Source organism: Monodon monoceros, unplaced genomic scaffold (genome assembly GCF_005190385.1).
Source record: "Monodon monoceros isolate NGI ecotype Baffin Bay Population unplaced genomic scaffold, NGI_Narwhal_1 Super_Scaffold_5, whole genome shotgun sequence".
In the NCBI taxonomy this organism is placed as follows: Eukaryota; Metazoa; Chordata; class Mammalia; order Artiodactyla; family Monodontidae; genus Monodon; species Monodon monoceros.
This window is the reverse complement of record NW_021703782.1, coordinates 28,463,432-28,482,131: the sequence shown is the minus strand read 5'-3', so window position 1 is coordinate 28,482,131 and position 18,700 is coordinate 28,463,432. Positions and strand designations below refer to the sequence as shown.

Sequence of the window (18,700 nt, the reverse complement as noted above, 5' to 3'; positions counted from 1 at the left end):
AAATCTATAGAATCCACTGAGGAACCCAGCTTCTCTTTTTGAGAACTAACTTATTCTCTGAATAAAGAATCTGATCGTTCTTGGGGAGCACTGCTAACATGGCCAGATGAAATAGCATGTAAGAGTTCAGTAGAGAACACAGAGCTCTGGTTGAAGGAAGCCACAACTGCTTCTTTTAAATGCATTTTATTATAAATAGCATCCTGTGCCCAGATGATATTCTCTCATTCTAGGAGGAGAAGTTAAGTGGATGGCAGAACACCCAGGTCAGATTTGCAGAAGAGATCCTCCTGTGTTCAGAGGATTGTTTATAGACTTGGGAGTAGGGATGAGGAATGTGGGGAAAGTGACACAAGGTCACAAGTTTATCTACTGCTCCAAGACGCTTGCCATAATTTCATTGATATATTTCTATCATGCTCTGTGCCCATTTGCTGTAAAATCAGGATGATGGTGGGAATCTTAGGTTTTAAAATGGAGAGGCTGAGTCTGAGAAAACTGTCAGGGAAGGAACATGTAGATTGTCTCTACAGAAATTCTCAAACTACACCAAGCAAAGGAGAATGAGCACAAGGTCAGAGCTTAATTAATTCTTTTTGATTGATTGATTTAATGAATTGGCTGACTGTTTAACCCTACAGGAAAAGCAATTTTACAGTAGCTCAGAAAAGTAAGTTGTTTCATAAGTGGCTTCATATGAATATCAACAGTCTGTTGTCATAAACAGGTTCTTTTCCATAAAATTATAAGTGATAATAAACCACTTTACAAATGGACAGTTGTCTGGATACTGTTTCTTAAGCATAATTCTTGGCTCATTAAATTTTATCAAATTGGAGGGTGTTGTTATATTGGGCAGAGCTGTTAAGTGGCCTCAGGGTCTTGAATACCACCACATGAGATTTGTTCACTCCCTTATGGTTTAAAACTTCCAGAGATGGGGTAAAGAATCATATCCTGTTTAACTAGTAAGAAAAAGAAATCTAGACAGATGCACACAAGAATATACTTTCACACAGATAGCCTCATCCATCAGAGGGCAGACAGCAGAAGCAAGAACTACAATTCAGCAGCCCGTGGAAGGAAAACCGCATTCACAGAAAGATAGACAAAATGAAAAGGCAGAGGACTTTGTACCAGATGAAGGAACAAGATAAAACCCCAGAAAAACAACTAAATGAAGTGGAGATAGACAACCTTCCAGAAAAAAAATTCAGAATAATGATAGTGAAGATGATCCAGGACCTCGGAAAAAGAATGGAGGCAAAGATTGAGAAGATGCAAGAAATGTTTAACAAAGACCTGCAAGAATTAAAGAACAAACACCCAGAATAATTAAAGAACAAACAAACAGAGATGAACAATACAATCACTGAAATGAAAAATACACTAGAAGGAATCAATCACAGAATAACTGAGGCAGAAGAAGGGATAAGTGACCTGGAAGATAGAATGGTGGAATTCACTGCTGTGGAACAGAATAAAGAAAAAAGAATAAAAAGAAATGAAGATAGCCTAAGAGACCTCTGGGACAACATTAAACACAACAACATTTGCATTATAGGGGTCCCAGAAGGAGAAGAGATAGAGAAAGGACCTGAGAAAATATTTGAAGACATTATAGTCGTAAACTACCCTAACATGGGAAAGGAAATAGCCACCCAAGTCCAGGAAGCACAGAGCCCCAGGCAGGATAAACCCAAGGAGAAACACACCGAGACATATAGTAATCAAATTGACAAAAATTAAAGACAAAGAAAAATTATTGAAAGCAGCAAGGGAAAAATGACAAACAACACACAAGGGAACTCTGATAAGGTTAACAGCTGATGTTTCAGCAGAAACTCTACAAGCCAGAAGGGAGTGGCGTGATATATTTAAAGTGATGAAAGGGAAGAACCTACAACCAAGATTACTCTACCCGGCAAGGATCTCATTCAGATTCGAGAAAGAAATCAAAAGCTTTACAGACAATCAAAAGCTAAAAGAATTCAGCACCACCAAACCAGCAATACAACAAATGTTAAAGGAACTTCTCTAAGTGGGAAACACAGGAGAAGAAAAGGACCTACAAAAACAAACACATAACAATTAAGAAAATAGTAATAGAAACATACATATCGATAATTACCTTAAAGGTGAATGGATAAATGCTCCAACCAAAAGACACAGGCTTGCTGAATGGATACAAAAACAGGACACATATATATGCTGTCTACAAGATACCCACTTCAGACCTAGTGACACATACAGATTGAAAGTGAGGGGATGGAAAAAGATACTCCATGCAAAAGGAAATCAAAAGAAAACTGGAGTAGCAATACTCATATCAGATAAAATAGACTTTAAAATAAAGAATGTTACAAGAGACAAGGAAGGACACTACATAATGATCAAGGGATCAATCCAAGAAGAAGATATAACAATTATAAATATACATGCACCCAACATAGGAGCACCTCAATACATAAGGCAACTGGTAACAGCCATAAAAGAGGAAATCGACAGTAACACAATAATAGTGGGGGACTCTAACATCTCACTTACACCAATGGACAGATCATCCAGACAGAAAATTAATAAAGAAACACAAGCTTTAAATGACACAATACAGCAGATAGATTTAACTGATATTTATAGGACATTCCATGCAAAAAGGGCAGATTACACTTCTCAAGTGCACACGGAACATTCTTCAGGATAGATCACATCTTGGATCACAAATCAAGCCTTGGTAAATTTAAGAAAATTGAAATCATATGAAGCATCTTTTCTGACCACAACCCTATGAGATTAGAAATCAATTACAGGGAAAAAAACGTAAAAAACACAAACATATGGAGGCTAAACAGTACATTACTACATAACCAAGAGATCACTGAAGAAATCAAAGAGGAAATCAAAAAATACCTAGAGACAAATGACAATAAAAACACGATGATCCAAAACCTATGAGACACAGCAAAAGCAGTTCTAAGAGGGAGGTTTAGAGCAATATAATCCTACCTCAAGAAACAAGAAAAATCTCAAATAGACAACCTAACCTTACACCTCAAGGCTCTAGAGAAAGAAGAACAAACAAGTAGAAGGTTGGTAGAAGGAAAGAAATCATAAAAATCAGAGCAGAAATAAATGAAATAGAAACAAAGAAAACAATAGCAAAGGTCAATAAAATGAAAAGCTGGTTCCTTGAGAAGATAAACAAAATTGATAAACCTTTAGCCAGACTCAACAAGAAAAAGACAGAGGAATCAAATCAAAAAAATTAGAAAGTGAAAAAGAAGTTAAAACAGACACCACAGAAATACAAAACATCCTAAGAGACTACTACAAGCAACTCTATGCCAATAAAATGGACAACCTGGAAGAAATGGACAAATTCTTAGAAAGGTATAACCTTCCAAGACTGAAACAGGAAGAAATAGAAAATATGAACAGACCAATCACAAGTAATGAAATTGAAACTGTGATTAAAAATCTTCCAACAAATAAAAGTCCAGGACCAGATGGCTTCACAGGTAAATTCTATCAAACATTTAGAGAAACGCTAAAACCCATCCTCTCAAACTCTTCCAAAAAATTGCAGAGGAAGGAACACTCCCAAACTCATTAAATGAGGCCACCATCACCCTGAAACCAAAACCAAAGATACCACAAAAAAAGAAAATTACAGACCAATATCACTGATGAATATAGATGCAAAAATCTTCAACAAAATACTAACAAACAGAATCCAACAACACATTAAAAGGATCATACACCACGATCAAGCGGGATTTATCCCAGGGATGCAAGGATTCTTCAGTATACACAAATCAATCAATGTGATACGCAATATTAACAAATTGAAGAATAAAAACCATATGATCATCTCAATAGATGCAGAAAAAGCTTTTGACAAAATTCAACACCATTTATGATAAATACTCTCCAGAAAGTGGGCATAGAGGGAACCTACCTCAACATAATAAAGGCCACATAGGACAAGCCCACAGCAAACATCATTCTCAATGGTGAAAAACTGAAAGCATTTCTTTTAAAGTCAGGAACAAGACAGGATGTCCACTCTCACTACTATTATTCAACATAGTTTTGGAAGTCCTAGTCATGGCAATCAGAGAAGAAAAGGAAATAAAAGGAATACAAATTGGAAAAGAAGAAGTAAAACTGTCACTGCTTGCAGATGACATGATACTATACATAGAGAATCCTAAAGATGCCACGAGAAAACTACTAGAGCTAATCAGTGAGTTTGGTAAAATTTCAGGATACAATATAAATGCACAGAAATCTCTTGCATTCCTATACACTAACAATGAAAGATCAGAAAGAGAAATTAAGGAAACTATCCCATTCACCATTGCAACAAAAAGAATAAAATACGTAGGAATAAACCTACCTAAGGAGGTAAAAGACCTGTACTCAGAAAACTATAAGACACTGATGAAAGAAATCAAAGATGACACAAACAGATGGAGAGATATACCATGTTACTGGATTGGAAGAATCAATATTGTGAAAATGTCTACACTACCCAAAGGCATCCAGAGATTCAATGCAATCCCTAACAAATAACCGGTGGCATTTTTTATAGAACTAGAACAAAAAAATCTTAAAATTTGTATGGAGACACAAAAGACCCCAAAGAGCCAAGCAATCTTGAGGGAAAAAAACGGAGCTGGAGGAATCAGACTCCCTGACTTCAGATTATACTACAAAGCTACAGTAATCAAGACAACATGGTACTGGCACAAAAACAGAAATATAGATCAATGGAACAGGACAGAAAGCTCAGGGGTAAACCCACGCACCTATGGTCAACTACTGCATGATAAAGGAGGCAAGGATATACAATGGAGAAAAGACAGTCTCTTCAATAAGTGGTGCTGGGAAAACTGGACAGCTGCGTGTAAAAGAATGAAATTAGAACACTCCTTAACACCATACACAAAAATAAACTCAAAATGGATTAAAGACCTAAATGTAAGACTGGACACTATAAAACTCTTAGAGGAAAACATAGGAAGAACAGTGTTTGACATAAATCACAGCAAGATCTTTTTTGATCCACTTCCTAGAGTTATGGAAATAAAAACAAAAATAAGCAAATGGGACCTAAGGAAACTTAAAGCTTTTCCAAAGCAAATGAAATTACAAACAAGACGAAAAGACAACCCTCAGGATGGGAGAAAATATTTGCAAACGAATCAATGGACAAAATATTTATCTCCAAATTATGTAAACAGCTCATGCAGCTCAATATTAAAAGAACAAACAACCCAATCCAAAAATGGGCAGAAGACCTAAATAGACATTTCTCCAAAGAAGACATACAGGGCTTCCCTGGTGGCGCAGTGGTTAAGAGTCTGCCTGCCGATGCAGGGGACACGGGTTCGTGCCCCGGTCTGGGAAGATCCCACATGCCGCGGAGCGGCTGGTCCTGTGAGCCATGGCCGCTGAGCCTGCACATCCGGAGCCTGTGCTCCACAACGGGAGAGACCACACCAGTGAGAGGCCCGCGTACCACCAAAAAAAAAAAAAAAAGCTGCTCAACATCACTAATTATTAGAGAAATGCAAATCAAAACTACAATGAGGTATCACCTCACAGCAGTTAGAATGGGCATCATCAGAAAATCTACAAACAAAAAATGCTGGAGAGGGTGTGGAGAAAAGGGAACCCTCTTGCACTGTTGGCGGGAATGTAAATTGATACAGCCACTATGGAGAACAGTATGGAGGTTTCTTAAAAAACTAAAAATAGAATTACCATATGACCCAGCAACCCCACTACTGGGCATATACCCAGAAAAAAACATAATTCAAAAAGGCACATGCACCCCAATGTTCATTGCAGCACTATTTACAATAGCCAGGTCACAGAAGCAACCTAAATGCCCATTGACAGACGAATGGATAAAGAAGTTGTGGCACATATATACAATGGAATATTACTCAGCCATAAAAAGGAACGACATTGGGGCATTTGTTGAGACGTGGATGGATCTAGAGACTGTCATACAGAGTGAAGTAAGTCAGAAAGAGAAAAGCAAATACCGTATATTAATGCATATATGTGGAACCTAGAAAAATGGTGCAGATGAACCGGTTTGCAGGACAGAAATAGAGACACAGTTGTAGAGAACAAACGTATGGACACCAAGGGGGGAAAGTGGCTGGGGTGGGTGGGGTGGGGGTGGGATGAATTGGGAGATTGGGATTGACATGAATACACTAATATGTATAAAATAGGTAACTAATAAGAACCTGCTGTATAAGAAAATAAAATATAATTCAAAAAAATAAAGAATATACTTTCACAGATATTGCATTTTAAATAGGAATCAGGAAGTTCTGCTAACTGCATTTTATCAAAGGCAGAGTTAAGGATTGGTCACTTGACTAAAATGTGACCATTTTCATAATGAGCACTCATCTAAGTTATTTGGCAAAGAAATGAGATAAAAGAGTAGAAATAAGAACAAAATGGCTAAGCTAATGTCTTTCTGTAATACATTACTTACCAGATTTTGTATAAATAGATGTTGCAGTTTCTTGCTTAAATGGCCTTCTCCCATATTTCTCTGGCATTTAGATATTTCTTGGTCTAATTGTAGATTTGAGGCACATTCAGTATTTTAAAAAGTCCAGCGTTCTCCGATGCGTTTGCATCACATTCCAAGAAACAAAAGAGCCGCCACTCTTCGGAACAGCCTCCAGACAGGCTATTGCTCCAGGTACTCATGGTCATGCAGTGGCAGGTTTTTCCACCCTGTGACCCAAGGGCAACTGTAAAACCCATATATTAGATTATGTACTTAGATTTTTTGAGTGAATGATTGTGTTGAACTCCATGGTGTATTAAAAAAATTTTTAACCTCCAGTCATTTATAATACAACACGCTTTTGTAACCACCTAAGAGCTTCAGCCTCTAGTCCTGTCTGAGAAAGAAAAGTTTCTATTTCCTCAAAGATCTTAAAATATTTAAAGAATTGATTTTTCTAAATTGTATGGGGTTGCCAGGACCATTCAATAGGGAAAAGATAGTCTTTTCAACAAATGATGTTGGGAAAGTCGGATATCCACATGCAAAAGAATGAAATTGGACCCTTCCCTTACACCATATGCAAAAGTTAACACAAAATGGAACAAAGATGCAAACATAAGAACTAAAACTATAAAACTTTAGGTGAAAACACAAGGGAAGAGCCTCCTGATATTGGGTTTAGTAATTTTTTGGATACGATACCAAAAGAACAGGCAACCAAAGAAAAAATAGGTAAACTGGACTTCATCCAAATTTAAAACTTCTGTGCACCAAAAGACAGTACTGACTTTACGAAAAGGCAGCTCAAAGAATTTAAGAAAATATTTAAGATTGGAACTCTGTGCAATGCTGGTAAAATGTAAAATGGTGCAGCCACCATGGAAAACATAGAAAAAAATTAGACATAGGACTACCATACCCAGCAATTCCACTTCCGTGTAGATCCCCAAAAGAACTGAAAACAGGAATTTGAACACTTGTACAACAACGTTGACAGCAGCATCATTCAAAATAGTCAGATGTGGAAATAACCCATATATCCATCCAGGGATGACTGGAGAAACAAAACACGGTACATTCATACAAGGGAATTTTATTCACCTTTAGAAAAAAAGAAATTCTGACACATTACAACCTGAATAAACCTTTAAGACATTATGTGAAGTGACATAGGCATAAAAGGACAAATATTAGATGATTCCACTTATGAGAGGTACATAGTCAAATTCAGAGAGACAGAATTAGAATAGTGGTCGCCAAAGGCTGGGAGGAGGGAGAAATGCAGAATTATTGTTTCAGTTTGGGAATATGAAAAAGTTCCAAAGATGGCTGACAGTGATGGTTGCACAATAATGTGAATGTACTTAATGCCACTGACCTGCACACTTAAAAATGGTTAAAATAGACATTTTTATGTTATGTACATATTAACACAGTAAAATTGTGTCTGTGCTTCCAGAATGCTTATCCATTTAATCTTAAGTAGAAACTAGTTTACAAGGCCAGTGAACCATGACTACATTTTTATTTTAAAAATTCAAAATATGCAGAGAAAAAAGGTAATGTGGAAAGGGACATGAAGTAATGATAATTTTTTTATAAAAGGTATTTTCTACAATGAATATATTTTTATGTAGTAAAGGACAAACATGTACAACTTTTCTGGCTTGTGTTCCTTCAATTATTAATTATATAAATTAATATTTAATATATAAATCTATTTTCCTCCATTTAAAACGTTTCACTAACTGTCATTTAAATCCTGACATTAAATGTAAAGTAGAACTGACTGAAGTAAAAGTTAAATTTCTTAAATCTCAAGAAAAGCACCTTAGATACTAAGGAAGACATAACAATCCTTAATGTAGAGTGTGGGAAGGTAAAAGCAGTTTCTACTTTCCACCTTTCCTTTTTTTAAACTAAATTTTTCTGTAAGTAACTCGTTTCTGTTGGTTTTGAGGAAAGCTTGAGAGGTGAGAGGAACCCCTGACCGGGAAGACAGGAAAGGGGCATTACAAAATGCCATGGCTTCTCTGGAGACCCACCCAGCCCGTCCCCTTTCCCTCCTGGGATTTGGGGAGTGACCAGCGCATCCCGAGCTTTGAGGAACTGCCTTTCCGCTCCGATTCTTCTCAAACCCAGCTGGTACCACCCTCAGCCCGGGAGGTAAGGCGTCTGCCTGAGGGCTCCGCATTCCTCCAGCCCGCCCCACCTTTGCTGTGGAATAATCGGGAACCCCTAAACTAGACAGCCCTCCCGCAGACTTTCACCAAAAACTCTAGGACTAAAGGCGGCACAGGGTTGCGCTGATAATCCACTTAGTGCTCCCTATAAGCTTCTTTTCGTGAACCACCGGCCGAGCGCAATCGAGGTAATTAGTTGGTCCGGGTCCCCAAGGAGGCTCCGTCCGCCCTTCTCAGCGCTGCCCAGCTCGCCGCCGTCGGGCCCACTGAGGCTGGCACCTGGCCAAGTTGGGACCAGCCCCGTGAGACGTCGGGAGTCCCAGCACAGGGGCCCCGCCCACATGTAGCTCAGCCAATCGCGGCGCGGGCTAGCGGGGGGCGGGGCCGGCCGAGCGGAATCCCGGAGCCTTAAATGGGAGGACATGCGCCCACAGCCCAACCTCCGACGCCCCTGGATCCATAGTTGTTGGCTGTGCCTGCGCAGCTGCGCCCGCCGCAGGTGAGCACCCCGGGCTGGGGCCTGGCACGGCGGGGTCACCCCGGGAACCAGCGGGACTGCCAGGCTTGGGGTTTGGAGGGGTCCCAGGAGGCGCTGGTCACACAGGGTAGCCTGACCCACGCAAGCCGGGCTGCAGTGCCCGATGTTCCCTGCGCCGCGTCAACATCCTCTGAGAGCGGCGGGCGTTCGCCGGCGGCGGGGGGCGGGGCGGCACGCTCCTGGCCTGGCCCCGCCTGCAACGCGGGAGGGAGTTTCGCCCTAGCCGCGGCTCTGAGTCCCAGAAAAGCCTCACCGTCTCCGGCGCGGAAACTGGGGTCTCTGAGCTGTTTTTCTCTATCCACGTACTTAGCCTTCCCCTACAGTCCTTGTGTAAATACTTGGGAAGACAAATGTTTTTACTCCACCATAGTGGGTATAACGTCTCAGAAAAAAGTAGGATGGCGTTTTAGTAAGATTGGTTTAATCAGATACTCATTTCTTTACCCTTCCTAGGCTTTTGAAACATGAATCCTTCACTCATCCTGACTGCCCTTTGCTTGGGAATAGCCTTAGCGGCTCCAAAACTTGATCTCAGTTTAAATGCACAATGGAAGTTGTGGAAGGCAACACACAGGAAACTATATGGCTTGGTTGGTAACATCTGAAACTGTTCATCTGAAATCCCGCAGAGAATGGTCCATGCTGTTGGGAGTTTATAGCAGATAGTAATCTCTTGAGGCTGGCTCTTTCCAGGGCAGTAACTTCATGGCACCCATTACCGAGTACAGTACGGGCATACGACCCTGTTGTGTGGGCGCTGAGAAACAGTTCCCAAGAGTATAAAGCCATCTCTGGCCATGGTTTCTCTTCCTCTCTTTCTGCAAATCCACTTGGTGAAGGTGGGTTGGTTTTAAATAGAAGTAAAGAGTATAGGTTACCTGTTTGCCTGTAGAATGAAGAAGGATGGAGGAGAACAGTGTGGGAGAAGAATATGAAAATGATTGACCTGCACAATCAGGAATACAGCCAAGGGAAACATGGCTTCACCATGGCAATGAATACCTTTGGTGACATGGTGAGTGTGGCATGAACTTTTTGTGCCTCCCCTCCTTAGTACTTTAGGAAGATAACCTCTTGCTTTTCAACATTGTTTCCTTTTCCTTGAAGACCAGTGAAGAATTCAGGCAGGTGATGAATGGTCTTCGAAACCAGAAGCGCAAGAAGGGGAAAGTGTTCCCAGTACCTGTCTTTGGTTTGATTCCCTCATCCATGGACTGGAGAGAGAAAGGCTATGTAACTCCTGTGAAGAATCAGGTATGACAGTATTCAGCAGATCTCTCTCCAAGAGTAAAGCCAAATAGGAGTTGTCATCCTTGCAATGGTAGGCTGTGGAACAACATGCAACTCACTCTTTTTTTGTTTTTGTTTTTTCAAGAATTTAAAACATTTTATTTGGTTTCAAATTTCCTTGCGAGAAAAAGAATTGTGTTGATAAGTTTCTTGGAATGAGAGATGCATTTGCTGTGATGAAGAGTTGTTTGCCAGCTCTTGAAGACTTTTCCTTCTGAAGCACTGAAAGTGGACAGAAGAGCCCTCAAATGCCTGGAGAAGAGGTTTCCTTTTGGAAACACCCCATGGCCTGCTCTGAATGACTAGAGTTTGGATGCAATTCACTAGTTTTTAAAAGCATTTTCAGATATATGGGCTATCGTCAAAGTCTTGCTATTTGTTTTGTACACTAAGAGCTTTTAAATTTTGTTTTCAGGGTATGTGTGGTTCTTGTTGGGCTTTTAGTGCAACTGGTGCCCTTGAAGGACAGATGTTCCGGAAAACTGGCAAACTTATTTCACTGAGTGAGCAGAACCTGGTGGACTGCTCTCGGCCTCAAGGCAATGAGGGTTGCAATGGTGGCCTAATGGATAATGCCTTCCAGTATGTTAAGGACAACGGAGGCCTGGACTCAGAGGAATCCTATCCATATTTTGGAAAGGTAAAAGGAGCTCCTTATCTCGTTATCAAAGTTGAACGCTTTGGGGGAAAACAGATACCAATTTAGAATTCACATTTTAGATTGTAGACTCTATATCTGCAGACTGTCAGAACTAGTATTAAAATATGTTAGCCTCGCACAGTTCTCTGTTTAGATAGTTACTATAAAGCTGTTAATATTTCTGTGTCATGTGGAAATATACATACCATTCTATGTAAGTATAAATTTCTCCAGGGTAAACGTTTCTTATGGACAGGTAGACTGAGCGTGTCTCATTGAATAGACACCAGCTACTTTTTCCATTTCAAAACAACCAATATCATTTCGTCTCCTGGGATGCTTTATAACAAACTTGACTTGGAAATCATTAAGCTGCAGACTGTCTTGAACTCATGTACCCCAGGAGGGGGATGGTATTAATCAAGTCTCTTCCCCATTACCTTTGAAAGGATGAATCCTGCCACTACAGACCCCAGAGTTCTGCTGCCAACGACACTGGTTTCGTGGACATTCCTAAGCAAGAGAAGGCCCTTATGAAGGCGGTGGCAACTGTGGGCCCCATCTCTGTTGCTATAGATGCAAGCCATCCAACCTTCCAGTTCTATAAAGCAGGTAAGCATTTGTCTGTATGGAAGTTTAGGCAGAAAAATTGGAAAACCACCATGACATACAGCAAGATTGACTCTTTGGTGTGTAGAATTCAGTGTATAATTTGGGGGTGTGTAGATTTAACGTAGTTGTTCATGTAGTATTTGTGCCTGATGTGTCCATTTGACATTACTTGAACCATATCCCCATGATTTTAAGCACTTCACAAATATATTTAAATGGCTACTTAATTTGATTCGTATAGCTTAATTTACTTTTTTCCAGTTGTTAGACCTTTGAAATTTTCCAAAGAATTTTACTACTGTAATTAAAACTGGAAAGAACCTCTTGCCTGAAGTAATTTTGTGTTGTGTGCTGTTTCCCTAGACTGACAATCTGAAAGTCAAATGATAAGGTTTTAGGGAGTGGTCTTTTATGCCTCTTGACACATTGTTTACAAAAGAGATTGTGCCAGTATTTCTACTAGTGTTAGACAAGAACCTAGATCCCTAGCCTAGATTAAAAAAATAGATCTTGTTTTTACATCCTGTCTAGATTTATGTCCTTTAGCTGAATTTTGAGGTGTCTCTCTCATCCTAGTTGATAGGCTGGGTTACTGTCATGGGTCACTTGAAGGTCCCCACCCCAACCTTGAATTTTATTTTCCCAGGCATTTATTATGACCCACACTGCAGCAGTGAAGACCTGGATCATGGTGTTCTGGCGGTTGGCTATGGGTTTGAAGGAGGAGACTCAGATAACAATAAATACTGGCTTGTCAAGAACAGGTATAAAGTGCCCAAAATACTTATATTTGAGATTGAAATGGGAGTCCCTTTTGGAATCAGTATTTGGATACAGGTTCTCAAACCCTTAAGTACACTTCCAAAGTCTTTATGCCACTTAGGGTGAGCACAGACATATTAATGTTTGATTATAACGTTAAGGTACTCTCTCAAGCTTGCCTAGAGTATTGATGGAGTTTTGACACCATTGCATTTCTTTTTTTTTTTTAATTTAATTAATTTATTATTATTTTTGGGCTGCTTGGGTCTTTGTTGCTGCACGGGCTTTCTCTAGTTGCGTCGAGTGGGGACTACTCTTCGTAGCATGTGCGGGGTTCTCCTTGCGGTGGCTTCTCTTGTTGCAGAGCACAGGCTCTAGGCACGCGGGCTCTGGTAGTTGCGGCATGCAGGCTCAGTAGCTGTGGTACATGGGCTTAGTTGCTCCACAGCATGTGGGATCTTCCCAGGCCAGGGATCAAACCCGTGTCCCCTGCATTGGCAGGCAGATTCTTAACCACTGTGCCACCAGGGAAGTCCCAGCACCATTGCATTTCTAAATCTGAAAATTTTCTTAAATCTGAAACACATCTGGCCCCAAGAGTTTCCTTTTTCTGTCTCTAATTTTGCAGTTCCGTGAGAGGTTTGGAGATTGAAGTTATTTACACATTTAGAACTTAACCAGGAACAAGAACAACTGCCTTTCTTGCTTCTTTCTGAGTCTGTCCTGGCCTCTGGGGCACTGTTTAAGTATTAATAAAGATAAATGTGTTTGATTCTTTGTATAAAATGGAAAACCCTCTCTTCTTTTAGCTGGGGTGAAGATTGGGGCATGGACGGCTACATAAAGATGGCCAAAGACCGGGACAACAACTGTGGAATCGCCACCATGGCCAGTTATCCTACTGTCTAAACCTCAAAGGCAGGATTGAGAACAGAACATCCAGAGGAAGAATTTTCTTTAAAACTAGCCAGACCTTATTGTGTGGGATGAAACACTTGAATCGTTGAAGATCCAAGTTGTGATTTGAATTCTGTGACATTTTATGCTGGTGAAATGTTACCACTCCTTTAATACTATTGTAAATAGGTTTGTATGATCGACTTGCCTCAAGAATTTTGAATTTTCATGTTTTAAAAGGATGTATAAAGTTTTACCTTTAAAATAAAACAGTTTCAGAGTAGAGGTGGTACATCTTTCTGTTTTTAATACATTAAGTTTTTGTAGAGTAAAAAAGGTAATTGGGCCCTGAAGACGTAACTGAGTGTGCCAATGGTCTGTTAGAATGGCTGCGTGGCCTTCTGGTTCTTATAGTTCTGACTATGTCAGCTGCCTGTTGTCTGTGTCTGACCCAACCCTTGAACAAAATTTGGCAAACAATCTAAAGGACAGTGGTAAATTATTTTACTAAGGAAAAAATTCCCATTTTAGAAAAGTGAACACACATACATACGAGTTCCAATCAAGAAAAGGGCCTTAGAGATGATGATCATTTGACCCACGATGGTGACAGCCCAGCAGAGTTACAGGATGAACGTCACAGAGCCAATTTCTGGTGCATCTTCCCCAACTTCTAGCGAAGACTGTGTGGCTACTTTGCAACCGAGGAAGGACCAGACACAATGGATTGCCAAGAATATTTGTCTTTGTGTCCATATGCGATGAAGGATAAGCTCCCACATTTGAGGCTGGGCTTCAGAAATAGTCTTGCGGCCTCAGAGGTCGTCAATAGGTGAAAGCATCGAAAGAGATAGTCTGAAGCCTAATTTACACCTAGCTGCCTAATTCCTGAATTTGTTTTAAAAAAGAAAAACTCCCTACATTCCGCAGGCTAAGGAAGTACATAGTTTCATTTGCTGTCTTTGGGTTTAAAATTCTCATGTTCCTTCCTACTCAAGGAAATAAAGAGTAGGTGGAAGCATTTGGTTATTAGACCCTGTAATTCCTTCTGAAGACATGAGGTGGAGGAGAACTGGGGTCTCAGCCCACAAGACCTCCAGCAGCCTCTGGTCAAGTCCATCTGCACTGGACTGTGTGCCATGCTGGACCCTCAATGTGACCTTCCCTCGCAGGCGCTTACATTTCCAACTTTCTGACCTAAAATGACAGATGTTGTGTCATTTGGAGTAAAATTCTGTGGGTGTTGGGATAGCATGATCAAGTGTAGCCACAGGAAGATTTGGGAGGCTCCCAATCTGAGTCCCTTCTACTGGTTGGGACCACACTGAGACAACTGGAATTGATGTAGCACTCATGGCACCCCAGTCATCACCCTGTGGAAGAGACATTCCCAACCCTGAGAAGGAGATGGTGCTGTTAGAGGAGGTGGTTGAAACACCAGAAGGAAGAGAAACGGGACATGGACCCAGAGGAGCCGGGCAGTAACACGGGATAAAAGGGTGGGTATCTGAGCAGAGACTTCCCGGGTCAGAACCCCTTAGAAAAGAGAAACAACATTTAGAGAAAGTGGGAAGGTTGAGGTGTGGGAGATGAGGCTGGGCCCACACACAGGTTTTTAGGACACGGGAACCAATGGGGCATGCAGTGAAAAGACTATTCTGGTTATCTATTACTGGAAAACAAACTACCAGGAAACATAGCAGCTTGAAAAAACCATCTCTCCAATTTCCTGACTGGGCTTAACTACATGTTTTCCTTTGGAAGTCTTTCACGTGTGCCGGAATCATTAGTTTGACTGGGCCGACATCCAAGCAGGCTCACTCACATGGCTGTCCTAGATGCTGGTGTGGGCTGGGCATTCAGCCCTGGCTTCCCACCAGAGGACCTACATGGGCCTCTCCGTGGCTTGGGCTCCCATGGCACGAAGGGTGACTCTGAGAGGAACATCCCAAGGGAACGTAAGCCAGAATGCCCGGTGAGGAACTGCAAGGCTTCTTATAACCTGGTCTTAGTCCCCAGTGAAACGTCTGCTGCTGCATTGTATTCAGAGCATGTCACCAGGGACGCCCAGGTTACAGGGGAGGGGGCTGACAGTCTACCTCCTGGTGGGGAGATGCAAGGTCACTTAGCAGAAGAGCATGTGGGATGGAAGACGTTGTGGCCATCTTTGGAAAATGCAATCTGCCACCTTCAGTCTCTGAAAGTCCACTAGAAAGGACCCCTTAGTGACTGTCACCTTGCTTCACCGTAACAGGCTAGCTCATACTGCTGTCCACATAATCTTGGAAGTAGAGCCCAAGACTCTAAGAAAACGCCTAGGTGCTGATATGAATGAAAATGTGAAGACCTCTCTCAGATGTCTTCTGCAACTTTCAAAGACATTTATATTTATTCAAACTTGTGAAAAGTTCCAAAGTAAACAATACCTAAATGATTAAACAGATGTTAGAAGGTTCCGTAACTTCAAAGACAATTAACTTAAACTGAAAAGTTCCAAACAGCATCTATCGTAAAAGCTTTTTAAAATAAGCCAGTCGACAGGAATCAAATAAAGCTGAAAACAAATGTTGATTTTACAAATGTGGATGAATGTCGCCTGCTATGTCAGTAAGCCAAGGATGTTGCAGCCATCAAGCCCTCTGCCACTGCAACTGCCCCCACCTGTGCACCCTGAGGGGATTCAGGATGGAGAAAAACAGGATAACGGCCCTAGCTAGTTAAGATGCATATCAAAGGAGTAGTTTCAATAAGTCCAGACTCTGGCATCTTCCTACTCAAAGAAAAGCACTAAATTCGTCAACTTGAGATGTCTGGTTTTCTTTAATTAACAGTAATCTTTTGATGTTCTGACTACCTGGTTTTATTTGTTTGTTTGTTTGCAAAGACTCCTGTATATATCCTGGCTCCTCCCTTACCTGTTCAGAACAGTCCCTCAGAGCTATCTGAGTGGCTGTCTCCCCAGCTTAAGTCCTCAGAATGTCTGACAAATAAAGCATAATTCTCAACTTTTAGGTTGTGCTTTTTTTTTTTCAGTCGACACAAAAAACTTGTCTGAAACATGAACTTACTATCAGAAGCTGAAAGAGGCAACAAAGGATTCCTCCCTAGAGCCCTTGGAGGGGATATAGCCCTGCAGACACTTTGGTTTGGAATTCCGGCCTCCAGGCATGAGAGAATAAATTCCTGTGACTTTAAGCCAGTGAGTTTGTGGTATATGTTGTGTCAGCCCCAGGAAACTACTGCACTTGTCCTGCACAGCTAGCCTCCTGCTCTCCTTAGCAGCCCAGGGGACACAGGTGCGGCGAGCAGAGCCGCACTTTGGTGGTCTGGTCAAGACCACCAAAGATGGGACTTCCCTGGTGGTGCAGTGGTTAAGAATCCACCTGCTAATGCAGGGGACACGGGTTCGAGCCCTGGTCCAGAAAGATTCCATATGCTGCAGAGCAACTAAGCCCATGTGCCACACAACTACTGAGCCCGCGCTGTAGAGCCCGCGAGCCACAAGTACTGAGCCCATGCGCCTAGAGCCCGTGCTCCACAAGAGAAGCCACCGCAGTGAGAAGCCCACACACCGCAACGAAGAGTAGCCCCCGCTCGCCGCAACTAGAGAAAGCCCGCGCTCAGCAACGAAGACCCAATGCAGCCAAAAATAAATTAAAAAAAAAAAAACCACCACCAAAGACAAGTCAGACTTGCTGAACATAAGGGAGAGATAAGTAAGCAATCTCTCAGCTCACAATGGTTCTTGGCCTTTCCTCACATGCTTCAAATGCTACAGTCCACAAGGAAATGGTTGGCTAAGACGGGAGAAGTTTGGATTTAAAGATTTGCGAGCAGAAGAAAAGACACAAGAAGTTTGGGTATCTTTTCCCTTCCTTATATATCCTCTCATCTAAATCAGGCACTGGTCAGCGCTGCAAACCAGGAACAGTCAATACCTCATAGCAACACATCCTCATACATTAAAATGCACTGAAAACAAGCTTTGCTTCCTTCTCTTTCTATTTAACTTGGTGAAAATTAATATCTTCTTTACTCTCTGGCACCTCTTTCACTTGAGGACACCAAATGTTTCCTGTTTTTCTCTGTGAGGGAGGAAAGACCATTAGAAAGATATGAAGGAAACATGGGAGTTAATGCAAGAAAACTTAATATTATATGTGCTGCTCAAAAAGTAGTGGTGACACAAAATGGCCTAACTCATGCTGGGGAATACTGTGGTCTTTTTTGACACTAAAGTCCTGATCTCTGATAACAAGTGCTCTTACAGGGTTTCATGCTCTGTCTCCTGAGTGTAGGCTGTGTCCTGTGGCAATTTTTGTTTTCCTTCGGTAGGAGGTAGTCCTGGTCTGCCCTTGCTGGCCCACCATCCTCACTGTCCCTGGATGTCTTGGGAGCCTTTTGCCACATGACTGTCATATGGTCCCGGGTGTCAGTCTAACTTCCAAGAAGAAGATAGCTTCCCGGGGATGAGCTGCATTTCCAAACAAAAAACCCCTTGAGAAGCTCTTTTGTTAAGAAAACATGGCCTCAGGTGGAGTTAACAATTCACCTGGTGGGAACCTGCACTTGTCTTCTTCCTACTCACTTTCCCAGCTATCAAATGTGCACCAGCCAATCAAAACTACAATGAGGCACCACCTCACACCAGTCAGAATGGCCATAATGAAAAAGAATACAAATAACAAATGCTTGGAGAGGGTGTGGAGAAAAAGGAACCCTCCTACACTGTTTGTGGGAATGTAAATTTGTGCAGCCACTATGGCGAACAGTATGGAGGTTCCTTCAAAAACTACAAATAGAGTTACCATATGATCCAGCAATCCCACTCCTGGGCATATATATGGACAAAACTATAACTCTGAAAGACACATGCACCCCAAGGTTCATAGTGGCACTATTTATAGTAGCCAAGAAATGGAAACAGCCTAAATGTCCATCAACAGATGAATGGATAAAGAAGATGTGGTACACATATACAATGGAATATTACTCAGCCATAAAAAAGAATGAAATAGGGCTTCCTTGGTGGCGCAGTGGTTGAGAGTCCGCCTGCCAATGCAGGGGACATGGGTTCGTGCCCCGGTCCAGGAAGATCCCACATGCCGCAGAGTGGCTGTGCCCATGAGCCATGGCCGCTGAGCCTGCGCGTCCGGAGCCTGTGCTCCGCAACGGGAGAGGCCACGACAGTGAGAGGCCCACGTACCGCAAAAAAAAAAAAAAAAAAGAAT

General features: G+C 41.6%; 1 protein-coding gene across 1 annotated transcript; it reads left to right on the top strand.

The window, feature by feature from the left end:
• Positions 1–9,171: 9,171 nt before the first annotated feature.
• On the top strand, positions 9,172–13,751 carry CTSL (cathepsin L). The gene is made up of 8 exons (XM_029202999.1): positions 9,172–9,229; positions 9,722–9,858; positions 10,161–10,283; positions 10,376–10,522; positions 10,974–11,198; positions 11,648–11,810; positions 12,457–12,574; positions 13,382–13,751. The coding sequence occupies exons 2-8, from the start codon at positions 9,733–9,735 to the stop codon at positions 13,479–13,481; spliced, it is 1,002 nt and encodes a 333-aa protein (XP_029058832.1). The 5' UTR covers positions 9,172–9,229; positions 9,722–9,732; the 3' UTR covers positions 13,482–13,751.
• The last annotated feature ends 4,949 nt before the right edge of the window (positions 13,752–18,700 follow it).

Excerpts from the sequence above, each read along its gene's own strand:
- CTSL (XM_029202999.1), top strand. The coding sequence starts at position 9,733 with ATGAATCCTTCACTCATCCTGACTGCCCTTTGCTTGGGAATAGCCTTA. Across the intron at positions 9,859-10,160 it reads ACAGGAAACTATATGGCTTG|AATGAAGAAGGATGGAGGAG; the intron begins GTTGGTAACATC and ends GTTTGCCTGTAG. Across the intron at positions 11,199-11,647 it reads CCTATCCATATTTTGGAAAG|GATGAATCCTGCCACTACAG; the intron begins GTAAAAGGAGCT and ends TACCTTTGAAAG.